The 14,051-nt window shown below is 38.6% G+C and overlaps 1 protein-coding gene across 1 annotated transcript in view; it reads left to right on the forward strand.

Annotated features, from left to right (window-relative positions):
- Positions 1-14,051, forward strand: part of LOC149235739 (Tetratricopeptide repeat (TPR)-like superfamily protein) — a 448,879-nt gene that overhangs the window by 78,400 nt on the left and 356,428 nt on the right. The window contains exons 3-4 of the mRNA XM_089372185.1: positions 4,676-4,875; positions 5,084-5,188. Of these exons, the coding sequence (XP_089228311.1) occupies positions 4,676-4,875; positions 5,084-5,188 (305 nt within the window). The remainder of the gene's footprint in view (positions 1-4,675; positions 4,876-5,083; positions 5,189-14,051) is intronic.

Genomic DNA, 14,051 nt, shown 5'->3' on the forward strand with positions numbered 1-14,051 from the left:
GAGCCTCCATGTCCATATCCACTGCCTTGGGAGGATGCTGAAGGAGTTCTTTGTGAGCTTGGTTCAAAGAAACCCCTTGATCTTTTTGCTTTGTATTGGGCGTCCTCCTCTTCCTTTATGTATTTGGCTCTATCAACTGTTGACACTGCGTCGCAAGTTCTGATTCCTATTTGTTTCTCTCCATCCCATGCCCTTTTCCCGCAAAGGTGTCTTCTCAAACGGGTGTATGAGCTTGTGAAATCACTGTTGCAATGGGGGCAATGAAATTTAGTGGTTCCACCCCCTCTCCCTGTTTCAGGCCTCTGAACATATTTCCACAATGGAGTTTGGTCTTGTTTAGTTTTTTGACCCTCATGTTCACCCTCCACATCCTCCTCACTGGGGTTTTCACCTATTTGACTTCCTCCGGCTTCTTCATCCACCTCTTCAGTTTCAGGCCCCCTCCGTTTCCTACTCTCCACCACCATAATAACCAGAAAGGGGACCAGGAAGAGGAAAATGCCAATAAAAATGCTAAGGTCCATCGTGTTTGATGTTTGTAGGGTTTGAGTCTTGAATCTGCAAATTAATTTAGTTTATTGGGATTAATTCATTTAATTTATTAATTTAATTTAAATTAATGATCTTTAAACTCAAACAGGTAAATGAAACTAACCAAATTAACTACCTAACCAGCTAAACTAACTAAATGATTAAGTTACTTACCTCTGCAAGCTTGCTCCTCGCTCCTTGGCACTTGCTCCTTGCTCCTCAGCTCTGGCTCCTTGCTCCTCAGCTCTTGCTCCTTGCTCCTTTGCTCTCAAACTCAACCTCAATCTCATTGAAATGATTTTGTTTTGGCCCATTGGGCTTATAAATCCAAAAAAATTAGTTTAATTTTTTGTTTTTTTTCGGGTCCGCGGAATTTTTTTCCGTCGAATCGCTCCCGGAAATTTAAAATTCGCTCCCGGAGCATTTTTTAATGCCCGGGAGCGATCGCTCCCCGATCGCTCCCGGAGCATTTTTTAATGCCCGGGAGCGATCAGGGAGCGATCGCTCCCCGATCGCTCCCGGGCATTAAAAAGCGCTCCGGGAGCGCGGGAGCGATCGCTCCCTGAAGCGCTCCCTCACAGACCAGGGAGCGCAAATTTTTTTACGGGAGCGCGCTCCCGAAAATCGCTCCCGTCCGGGAGCGATTTGGGGAGCGCGCTCCCGACCCGCTCCCGCCCGGAGCGCGCTTCGGGAGCGGGTTCGTAGGGGGGGGGGGGGCGCTCCCCCGCATCACTGAAGTCAATTAATTATTGTGGATCATTAAGTCAATTTCTAAGGATAAATAATTAAATTATTTAAGTGACTTAGAAATGATCTCAACCGTTGATCTATTAGATCTTCTAGAAGGGAGATTAGAGGTGGGGATTTTGGCTTGATGAAGATTATAAAATAAGCCTATGCGAGAGGTGAAGACGCACAAGTGGAGAAAGCCATTTTCATTAGAGAGAGAGGCTCAGCTAGACTATAACGCATAGGAGGAAGAGTGTAGGTTGCTTAGAGGGCATTTATAGGAGGCCAAATTGTTGGAGGTTGTAGGGTTGAATTGCTAAAGCAAGGAGCTTGAATTATTGGAGAGGTTGATTTTCCAGTGCTGAATTTCTGAAGGCACAAAGGCTATTTTAGGGGAAGATGCAAGGCCGAGTTGTTTGTGAGAGGTGGGCCGAAAAATCTACATGCTGAATTTCTTTAGAGGCTAATTTCCAATGGGTCGAATTCTTTTAGTGGGGTCGAGTTACATGTTCTAGTCAGTGCATATTTCCTTGTAGTTTCTTTGTGGGTTGAAACCTTGATTTTCTTGAGATTAATTAATGAAGGAAAATTGTTGGGGGTGTTTATCTGTTGTAATGTGTGATTGATCTCTCTCTCATTTTATTTTCGTTGCATATAAATTTTTTAGAAGTTAAAATACCAATGATTTTATTTTTTCAACAATTCATAATTTATTTGGATAATAAAATAAATATTTGGGAATATAAATTGTTGCAAGAAAATAAATCTAGGCTGGTAACGCCAAAGCCATTGGACCCAGTGTGGTAGTACAATGAAACATATGACGGTCATGATAGACTGAGGCTGAATTATATGCTTTGTAGGATGTAAATATTTGGTGGAACCAATAGCTTGAAATGCTACCTTGCCAAAATCCTAGGGCATGAAGTGGATACTTGCCCAACTTGTAGCCCAAAAGTTGTCCATATTACAAATCAATCAATTCTTGATATGATTAGGAAGAGAGATCAAGGGGAAGAAATGAGGCTCAAGCTTGCAAATAAAAACACAAGCTTCTTAGGGGTATGGGGAAACCCAATCCTTGGGACCACCTTCCGCAATGCCCAAGTGCCTTCACCTTTCTTTATGCCGAGCTCAGTGCTTGGGGTACAACCATTTTTTTAGTAAATAATTAAAACAATGGAGAAAGAGGAGGTCGACAAGATAGTGGCTAGATGTTTTCTATGGAATGACTTTCCTTTCAACATTGCCAAGAACAACCCATTCTACCGTTCCATATTTGAATCCGTTGCTATTGTTGGCCAAGGGTACAAGGGTCCTTCCTATAGTGACTTGAGAGGGCCTCTCCTTCAAAGGGAAAAGACTGATTGCAACAATAGATTGGTTGAGTTTAGGTTATCATGGGGGATTATCAAATGCATCGTTATGTTAGATGGTTGGACAAATGAAAAGGATAGGTTCATTCTCAATTTCTTGGTTAATTGTCTCAGGGGGACAATGTTTATTAAATCTTTTGATGCATTTGCATATGTCAACGATGCGCAACTACAATGTGAGTTGTTGGATGGCTTCATTTAGGAGATAGGTTCGCAGTATGTTGTCCAAGTCTCTATAGACAATGCTATTGATTATGTGGCTATTGGCAGGTTGCTTATGGAGAGTTATCAAATCTTACATTGTACTCCTTGTGTTGCTCATTGCATTGATTTGATGTTAGAGGACATGGGGAAAATTTCTTGGATTAAGGAAATCATTGATTTAGCTAAGAGTGTCACACACACAATCATGCATATGTTCTTACACTGATGGGACAGTTCATAGGGAACAAGGATTTGGTCTGTCTGTCCGTGATAATGTTTATCTTAGCATTATTATATTTCATGCTTATATTATAGAGTAGCATTTGTTGATGGCAAGGTTCTTGTTTGGCCCAAAGGCTCTAGTATAGATTTCGTTAGAGTAATTGATGTTCGTGAAGGAATGTTGTATAGACTTTTGAAACAACCTACTCAAGCACTTGTACATAATGATATTAATCCATGTGAGCTTTGGCATTAATCCTCAATAATGGCTTGAGCCTTGGAGGATAAAGATGTGGTGCACTTTTGTTTAATCTCATCTAGAGATAGAGTAGCATTTGTTGATGGCAAGGTTCTTGTTTGGCCCAAAGGCTCTAGTATAGATTTCGCTAGAGTAATTGATGTTCGTGAAGGAATGTTGTATAGACTTTTGAAACAACCTACTCAAGCACTTGCACATAATGATATTAATCCATGTGAGCTATGGCATTAATCCTCAATAATGGCTTGAGCCTTGGAGGATAACGATGTGGTGCACTTTTGTTTAATCTCATCTAGAGATAGAGTAGCATTCGTTGGTGGCAAGGTTCTTGTTTGGCCCAAAGGCTCTAGTATAGATTTTGCTAGAGTAATTGATGTTCGTGAAGGAATGTTGTACAGACTTTTGAAACAACCTACTCAAGCACTTGTACATAATGATATTAATCCATGTGAGCTTTGGCATTAATCCTCACTAATGGCGGCATTCAATCACAATCAAGTCTTTTAGCCCACTTCAGTCAGCAGGAGATTGTCGAGCATCAGAGCAGGTGCAGTAAGCGAGAGCTTAAAGTTTCTAGCTTGAGCTTTGGAGGATAAAGATGTGGTGCACTTTTGTTTAATCTCATCTGCATCCTTCATGGCTTCTGGCTCTAAATTTCGTCTCTCCAGTCAATCCAAAAGGTGTATGCCAATACCTGCATCATAACATTCGAGAAAATTGAACGTAATAATGATGGTCTTATAATTATTTGAATTAGTACTGTTCTTTGACTTGTGAATAGGATGGATAATATGCTGAGACCAAGAAGAAGGTAAATCAGAACAGATTATGTTTTTAGAGAGACCTAAAATGAGGCTGGAAAGAGTATACCCACACTATGAGAATTATTTTTAACATCAGTATATTTGAAATTAAATATTGCCTTTCAAGCACAGACTATTAGAAAAGGTCTCTCATAATTTTTAGTGGTGTTGTTTTAAAAATGGTGAAAATCTGGAAATTGGTTTAAGAATAAACTCCCTTTATTTTTCCACATATGCCATGGGAGATGTTATAGTGATCTGTTTTCAAGCTTTATTAAGCTATTACTGTCGTGACAATTTTCTTACTGAAATACATAAATTAAATATTGCCTTTCAAGCACAGACTATTAGAAAAGGTCTCTCATAATTTTTAGTGGTGTTGTTTTAGAAAATGGTGAAAATCTGGAAATTGGTTTAAGAATAAACTCTTTATTTTTCCACATATGCCATGGGAGATGTTTTTGTGATCTGTTTTCAAGCTTTATTAAGCTATTACTGTCGTGACAATTTTCTTACTGAAATACATAAATTGGTTTTTGGGTTAAGTGCAGCAATGATGCTCGGGGTTGGTTTGGAGTATGCATTAGCAGAGGACATGTCTACTAATGAAAATAATGGTGACATGGATGTCTCAAGTGCAAATATTTCTGATGGTATTTTGCACACTATAGACCCAGGAGAAGTGATATCAAATGTTCATACAACAAGGTGGAGGGTTTTTACTAATAAAGGCCAAGAATTATTTTCAGAAGTATGGGAATTTTCTTGACTGATCTATAGTTGAGCTTTAGTCGATATGCATTGTGACAAAGATAATAAAATTTAGAGGTCTTTGGGCTAGGCATTTCTGAAGCATATCTTGATTGCATAAAGCAATTTTCTTTGCCTCTCTGCCATTTCTTTTCAAGTTACATGTCTTCCTTTATATGTTGCAATCTAACGCTGTAAAAACTGCTCAGGGAAAGCTAGATGAAGCAGAGAAGTATTTTCTTTCAGCCCTGGACGAGGCAAAGAAAGGATTTGGAGTGTTAGATCCTCATGTTGCATCTGCTTGTCACAACCTGGTATCTAAAAATTCGTTCTTATATTTATTGTTTCTGTCTAGGAAGGAAACAGTTTAGATTCTAGATTAAAATTCAGTCTGTTAGATCAGCCAAAGCATCTAAAATGCTAGAATTAACCAAGATTAAGGGGAGATTTATTCTTGATATGCTTTTCAAGAAAGAAAAAGTAACGATGACTAGAAATTTTAGATGTACTTAGTACTTAAGATTGATAACTTTTCGGATCACATCTACCTTACTTTTCACTTCTATGAGAATATTTTCTGCAGTCATCCTGCAATAACAATGGCCTGAATGATGCAAAATGTGTATGCGTGTAAATTTTAGGCCTACTTCTAGGGGATTTATAATGGTTAATTAAAAATTTCCCTTGCCTCACATGGACTAATATGTTCAATTAATGTAATTTGTATTATAGTACATTAATGCTGGCCCTATCCAGTGTTCTTTGCTTCAACCTAGTTTTCATAGATATGTGGCCCTATTTTCCATGAATGTATGTTTCTAAGTCGTTGATGTATGTTTGGTAAGTGAATCAACCCTGCTTTAATTGAACATTATGGTTCTGCTGCTTCTGTAGCCTTCAGAAACAACATTTTGGTTCCATTTACAAAATAACTAATTTGATTGCATGCAAGTAGAACATTGAATCAATAGCACCAAGGTGGACTGATTAGAGAAAAGAATGAAATGATTAAAGGATCCCATTTCACATAAACAATTTTTTTGGGTTTGTTTGCAGAATATCTAATTTAAATATTGAAGTCCATTGATGGCTGTCAACATCCCGAATGAGCCTTGGATGAACTGTTTAGGGGCAAATGATCTGGCACCTTCTGAGCTTCTCTCACTTTAGGTGTTATGAACAAAGTTCATATTCGTAGCAGAATACTCGGAAGATCTGAAATATGTAGATATCCATTATAGGACAAGTAGTATATTTATCAATGTTGCGAACATCGCGATTGAGATTAAATCGGCGAGGGTCCGAAATCGGAAAAAATTGTAAAAATCGGGATAAAATTGGTAAAAATTGGCCAAAAAATGGCAAGATTAAAAAAATACAAAAATACAAAAATCAAGAATCGCGTTTTTTAGAAAAATCAGGATTGAATCGCAATTTTTCAAAATGAAAATGTCTCCGTTTTAATCGTTTCAGGGAAAAAACCGCGATTTTTGCAACACTGATATTTATATAGAAATGTACAAAAGGGATGAGAATGGAATTGTTACAGATGAGGGCCCGCTTATATAGCTAGGCAGGTGCCCCTTCATGACGTTGAAAAAGTAAGTCAAAAATAATATTTTATGAGTCAAAAGAAATTTATTTGAGTCAAGTCCCATTTGGACTTTTTGTAAGAAAAGAAAAGTTTTTTTTAAAATTTTTTTATTGAGTCAAAGTCCACCAAAATTGTCAAGGTGACCCTCCTTGGGAACAAGTTGGCCTGGGCTCCAAGAGCCACCTATTTGACCTCCTGGATATATATAAATATATATGACAGTTCGATCACTTTGGAGGACATACATTCATCATCATTCATACATATCTTCTGCATCTAACCAATGGAGAAAAGGACAAAAAAGGAGGAGAGAAAGAGCTCGCACAAGTGGAGGAATTTCTGTGAAGAAAAGGACGAATTACAGAGATAGTTCTAGGCCCGAAATTTTAGGAGCGAGATTTCAAGGAGTTCCGATATTTCAGGGGCCAAAATTTCAGGAGGACCAGTTTGACCTATGTTGACTTTTGACTTTGGAGGTGACTTGGAGGAGAGCTGGACTAGGAGTTTTGGTGGCAGCTTTGGTCTTGGATATCTCATTTTTATCTGATTCTATAAGAGAAGGATTGTTTGGGTTTTCAGCCTTGTGGGGTTTGCCCTGGCTTGGAACCTATTTTCTGGTGTCTTTTGTCTCTTGTGCATTATGTTCTCTATATTTTGATAATGTGTAATTGCTTGATGACATAACTAATCAAGTAAAATCTAAGAAAAAAATGAATATAAGTCACAAGTAATTACCATGATGAGAAGTTCTATCATTTAACAAAATTTCAACATGGTATCAGAGCTATGGTTAAGACAGGAGCACTACTAAAGAAGCTCTAAGTAGGGCTAATTTTGGAAGAAATAAGAACAACATAATCATATGCAAAGAGGCCAAGATTAGTCTAAGTATACACACACAGTTCTGGGGCACCCAAATTCACAAGCAAGTGAATAAGTTTCCTTTGTGATCCAAATATTGTCCAAACAGGCAAAGTTTTTGTCTAGTACCATATGATGAGCCAAATTTAGTTCTGAGATTTGTTTATTGAAAAGTCCAAACTATGTAAAATATTTCTTGGGTTCGAACCTATGGTGATACTCTCTGAACCTATGGTAGCATTTATAAATCTGTGGTGATACTCTGAACAAGAGGAACAATCCAAAACTCGAGGTACATAATGAACAATCCAAACCTCGAGGTACATAATGATACAAATTATTCTCCTATGGTAGCACTGAAGTCATAATTAGCCCTTGCTCAAATAAACTAGAAGGCCAAAGCTTATTATCTGAAGAAACATGAAGTGACATCCTACTATATGAATTCTGTAGCAAACATACATACAAACTCTTGGTTTGAAGATAAAACTTACATGCAAAGTCCTATATCTCTGTGAAATCCTATGAAGTGATCTCAAAACAGGGTGAAGAAAAACTTAAAGGAAGCTATAGGAAGATAATTTTTTCTGCGACATTTAAAATTACTGTGGCAATATGATATTCAAAATCACTATGAATTCAATTAATGGCAATGATGAAGTTCAAGGCTATCTTTCTGAGTAATCTAGGACAAGACCTAGAAAAAAAGTCTTGAGTTTCTTGAAAATTGGTGATACCTAAAATTTCTCAATATAAAGAGATATTTCTATGATACAAATTCTGTGATGATATATATCTCTATGTGATATGTGACCTGAGTAAGAAGATTAAACGTTGAAGTCTGTACCTGTGCAAAAGTCTGAAATTTGTGACTACTATTCTGTGTTATGAATATAATTCATATAAAAATAATAAATATAAATATAATAATAATAAATAATAATTAATTAAGTAATAGTTAGCTAGTTAGTAATGAAGAGGCATGTCTCAGAGATATGACCATTCATGAAAGGGCACTTGCCTAAGTATATAAGCGGGCCCTCATTGTAATCATTTCACACATCTTTTATACATTCAATAATTTTTATATACAATTACTACCTAAGTCACATGACACGAGGACACGAGACACGGAGGACATGTAAATACGAGTATTCAGTATGAAACGCAACGACCTGGAAACAGGACACCAGGGACACGTTTTATATATATATATATATATATACCGAAATATAGTTTTTTATCCATATTAAATTGTAGGCTGCAGCTTATCTAATCGAATTAAAATATAAGTACTTTAAAGTTCATAGTTCATTTAAAAAAAAAAATAGAATCAGAATTTACTATTTAGAAATTAGAATGTGATATGCTTGGTCTTGATTCCTGAATATTCAATGTTCATTGTTCATGTACAACTTACAAGCAGATAAGAAACTACTAAGTACTAACTATAAATTTAGAACTTAGATATTAAAATCGTAAAATGTAGATTTTCCATTAAGTCGTCAAAATCAAAATGTATTACTGTTCAGTGTTTACATAGATATTGACTCCTGAGAGAATGTCACTGGAAGATACAAAAGAGTAGATACAAAATAAGTAGGAATATCATAGCTCCGTACTGGTCATGACTCACGAGTCACTAGCCACTAGCCAGTGAGCCACGAGTCCATGACTCATCACTCTATCAATAGTCCATGTCCTCTATGTCATAGTCACCATCACTGCCACTGCCATATGACTGTACTCCATCCTCCTCCTCTATGCCCAATCCAAGATCTGCTGCTGCATTTGTTGGTGTGGAGGATGACCCCTCAAGATACTCTGGCTCATCATCAAAAGTCATTGGCTCTAGCACTAGGTCATTAAGATCCATGTTGGCTAATGCCAACTCAACACTGTCGTCCAAGCCCATATCATCAGGAAACACATCCCACATCTTTGTCTTTCCCTTCAACCACTCCTATCTCTGCCTGTAAATAAGACGAAGGTTGGCGTGCACATACACCATTGTCTCCACCCTAGATTGCTCAAGCTTGCTCTTTTTCAAACTATATAGATTCCCATAAGTGCTCCAATTCTTCTCACAACAAGAAGATGAAGTAATTTGAGAGAGGACCCTCAAGGCTAATTGTTGTAGAATAGGGCATGCTGCCCCATGAGTTGCCCACCAAGCATAGGCACCTTTGACCCCCCTATCTCCAAGTACATCATACCCCCCAAATCTCCTGGTGCCAGTGAAGAACTCTAGAAAGCCTTCCTCCACCTCAAGAAAAGATGCTCTATCCTGAAATATCCTTCTGAATGCTAACTTCCTCCCCTTTGAAATCTCTCCATCCATGTGAGGAGGGTATCTGTGTGAGGTCCCACCACGGAGCCACTCTTGATTGTAGTACTTGGGATTCAAAGAGTGAGCTAAGCAATGCAAAGGTGTACAATTCTTATCCCACCTAGAGATAAGAATATCCTGTATGGTGGACCATAAGCTCTCTGCTGATGTCCCATATCTAGGGCACTCATTCCCCATAACAATAGTCTTCACAGAGTCAATCATGGAATCCCAACCCTCATAAACCTCTCCTAAGATGGGCTGGTCCGTGTCTGCAAACCGCAAGAAAGAAATGATAGGGTTCGTGATCTTTATGGTAGGATCCACCCTCTCCCACCAACCATCATCTAACACTGTGTCCTTTACCTTTTTAGAAGCAGTTTGATTCGTCTTTCTCCAAGAAGACCAAAGATTTGAAATAACCATGGCCCCAAGAGCGGCCTTCACCTCCTTCAACCTCTTAAGCATGATGAATGAGGAAGCAAACCGAGTATCTGCAATCTTCAACAATGATAGATGTGTGTACTCTTTATCTATTGTGAGAGCATTGGTATGGCTTTGCACAAAATTACGGATATGGCGTGCATCCTCAATAAGATTGCCAACCCATGTCACATCTGAAGCAATAGATTTGAGTGCTAAATTCAAAGAGTGAACAATGCATGGTGTCCAAAATATTTGTGGATATTTAGTTTCCACAATCAAGCCAGCTGCTTTGCAAACAGGTGCATTATCTGTGATGATTTGCACACAACTTTCAATGCCTACATCTTCAATAACTTTAATAAACAACTCAACCATATATTGTGCATCCTTATATTGTCCAAGAGCATCAACTGCTTTCAAGAAAACCGGTCTATTTTGAGAATATACCATGAAATTGATGAGAAGATGGCGTGTTGTATCTGTCCATCCATCAGAAACAATATTGACACCAAATGAGATCCATGATGATTTAATAGGTTGTAGAATTTTATCCACCTCGTTCCTTGCCTTAACCAACAATGTGGGTCTAAGTTTCTCTGAACTTGGAGGCACATACCCAATTGGAGCCATATCAACTAGAGCTTGACACATCTCAATAAACAAAGGAGACCGTGCAACATTAAAAGAAATGAAGTTGAGATAGAAAAAGTATGCCATTGTAAGATCAACCTCATCTCGCTTCTCACGCTGAAAAATCTTGTCCATTGGACCACCACAAGTTTGGGCTGCCCTCTTTTTTGTTAACTGAATTTCAGCCTCTCCCCCAAATCTACTACTATTAGCATTCCTCAAGAATGGAAGGGGATCTTCAATTTTACTAGTTTTCTTGCTTGCTGCCACCACATTCCCAAAGCCAGCTGCATCCTCCCTTTCCAAATCCATTCTTTCTTTAGGACTGATCTTTTTGCATGTTCCAATTCCACAAGGCCTAACAAATGGACCTTAACTCGAAAGTAAGTGCTCTTAAATTCACCCTTGCAGAAATTAGAAGACCAAAGCACATTCCCTCCCGCACCAGCCTTTGGCCCTTGCTTCTTGGTTACATACTTCCAGAGAGGGTATTTTCTTAGTTGTGCTTGTTGTCTTGCTGCAACAGCATCATATGTTAATGTCAGCTGAGAAGCACCTAAAGCTTCACTTGAAGCACTTGGGGCACTATGACCAATAGAAGGTGAAACAGAAAAACTTGGAGGGGGGGACCACGAAAAGCACCACCCTTCCTTTGACCTCTGCCCACTGCCTTGGATGATTGAGCCATTAATCTTCTTACTGTTATAAAGTCCACACTCCTTCACCTACAAAAAAAATGATTAAAGTTAAACAATTAGCTATAAATATCATTCTGGAATCTGGGTTTTATATATAATTTTATAAATATATCAAATTGAAATAACTGTTTTTTTAAACCTCAGATTTCATTGTTTCAGATTTGATAATTCTGTTCACTGTTTGTTCAGCAAGCATATTTTAATATTTGTTTTCTGTAGGGGGGTCTATCATCAGGACAAAAAGTCTGATGATGGGAAATGCTTCAAGAGAGGAACTGCAAACAGTTCTTCATACCTTTCATGAAAGAGTAAGAACCTAGGACCTGATGACTAGCCTATTAAGTTTATTGTTTTTCTAAGGTTTCTCACTTCTCAGAGTTCATTGAGGAATATTTGATGAATCTAGGAGAACTGGGAAGATGACTGCTGCCTTCAATCATATGGTTGAGAAACGTAACATGGTGGACTACACAGAAAGTATCGATAGCAAGCATCTGATGAACATAGATTCAGAGCACTAGATAAAGATCTAGGCTGAAAAGTTCATTTTAATCAAAGTAGTAAATACCCTTCATCATGACAGATTACAAGTTTATCTGTCTGGTGGGTTAGCTCGAATGGTTGAGAACTATGCAGGATGTCTCGGGATCAATTCCCCAAACTGGTGCCTCTGCCTATGTGGACCTCACTCGCCATCCCTCCAGGATCAGCTTATAATAGTCTGCGTGGTAGCTGGCCTACTTTACACTAGGTAGCATTCTCGAAATGAGGGGAAGTGCCCAATGGTTGCTTGAGGATGTATTTTTTCAGGAAAAAGATTAGAGGTATGGCTGTGATCTTTTAGAGGAAAGCAGTAACATATGCTCAAATCAAGTGCCTATTTCAGAATATAAGTTGCGAGGCACCCCTGTTTCCCTGTTTTCAAAGTAATGTCCAAGATCATTCATGAAAGTTTCTTTTGGACAACCCCCGCGCAGGTAAAACTAGAAAGACAACTGCTAAAAGGCTGAACGGGCCACGATGTGGCGGTGCCATTAACCATATGGTCTACGGGCCACGGTTTACCTGAATGGGAAACCTCACACACGCTGCAGCCTGCCAAGTGCCAAGTTTCCAAACGTCACACACGCTGCGAGCCTGCCACCAAACTCCACAGTCCACACTATGAATATACACGGACAACGGTTTGCTTGAACGCTACAGCCTGCAAAGTTGCCAAACCTCACACACGCTGCGACCAATCCACGAGTCCACGGAGATGACTCAGTCCACACTCGGCTCCACACAACAGCTCCACACGACGAATATACAGCGACAGAGAGCGACGACGGAGGAAAATAGGAAAAGAACCCCAAAAAAATAATTGCGTGGGCTTTAAACTAGTGATTTCATGGGGTACGTATTCAACTGGAGGAAAAACGTTAGGGCAACGTTTTCTATAAACCGAATACTCGTTTTCCAAGAGCAGGACACGACTAAAATGCCCGAATACGTTTTAGGTTTTATAGGACACAATAAAAAACGTTTTCAACACGTTTTAGGGCCGTTTTCGTGTCCAACATGTTAAATACGGGACACATGACCTTCGAGGACGTGTCCTATGACTTAGATTACTACTTGTCCTACGATGGATACTTACATATTTCAGTTCTTCTGAATTATTCCTCTGCATATACGAAATTTGTTCGTTACATTGGTATTAGAGCCACGTTCTCTGATCCCGACCATTGGCCATTGGAATTTTCGTCAGCCTTGTTGTTGTGAAATTAAAGTGTTTCACTATATAGAATTTGGAGCTTCTCCAAGTTCCACATTGGTATTCAGGCCTTTGGCCATAAGAAAAAAGAAAAAAAAGAAAAGAAAAAGTTATAGATTAAAAAAAATATATATAAAAGAAGAAGTTAAAAACATATATATATATATATATATATATATCAAATCAAAACAAAAAAATAAGGACTTACCTATCCCCTTGCATAATAGCCACAGGGCCTCCACCATTAGCTCGTGTGAGCCACAATTGGATGTCTTGAGCCACCGTAGCCGCCTCGGCAGAGAACTTCGCAACCCTGCAATACACAGGCAGCGATAACTATTGCCAACATTGCTGCTGACAATCCACGAGACTCCAATGGTTCGCCGACCGTTCTTGCATCCACAAGAAACCAACGCCACAGACCTCAACACTTAAGTTTCAGCCGCCATAACTTCTCTACTATCACTACCGTGCAAGAGCCACCATAACAAACCCTGTACTATCAGTGGTTAAAGTCGCTCTATCTATACTGTCTGTTTTCTGGATTGCCCTCACATCTAATTGAATCCTTGTTGTGCTCAGTCGGATTTCTATAGATATGAGTTGAAGTCAAACGATTATTAAATTTTTTTCATTCTATCACAACGATCTGTTGTACAAAACGATGCATAACATTAGGGGGGAGTCTTTTTATATATGTTGATTCAAATCTGATGAAAAAGTGGTTATTGTAAAAAGAAAATAGGAACGCTGAAGTAAAAGTCAAAATATTTAGATCATTGGAAAAATATTTTGGGGCAATTATTTTTTTGTAAGCTTGGCAGGACTACATTTTTATCATGTCCAATATATCACCTCGATCGGGGCAGGGAATTGAATCGGT

The sequence above is a fragment of the Pinus tabuliformis genome, chromosome 8, assembly GCF_031772625.1.
Source record: "Pinus tabuliformis cultivar Carrire ecotype Pingquan chromosome 8, CPIR1, whole genome shotgun sequence".
Lineage (NCBI taxonomy): Eukaryota > Viridiplantae > Streptophyta > Pinopsida > Pinales > Pinaceae > Pinus > Pinus tabuliformis.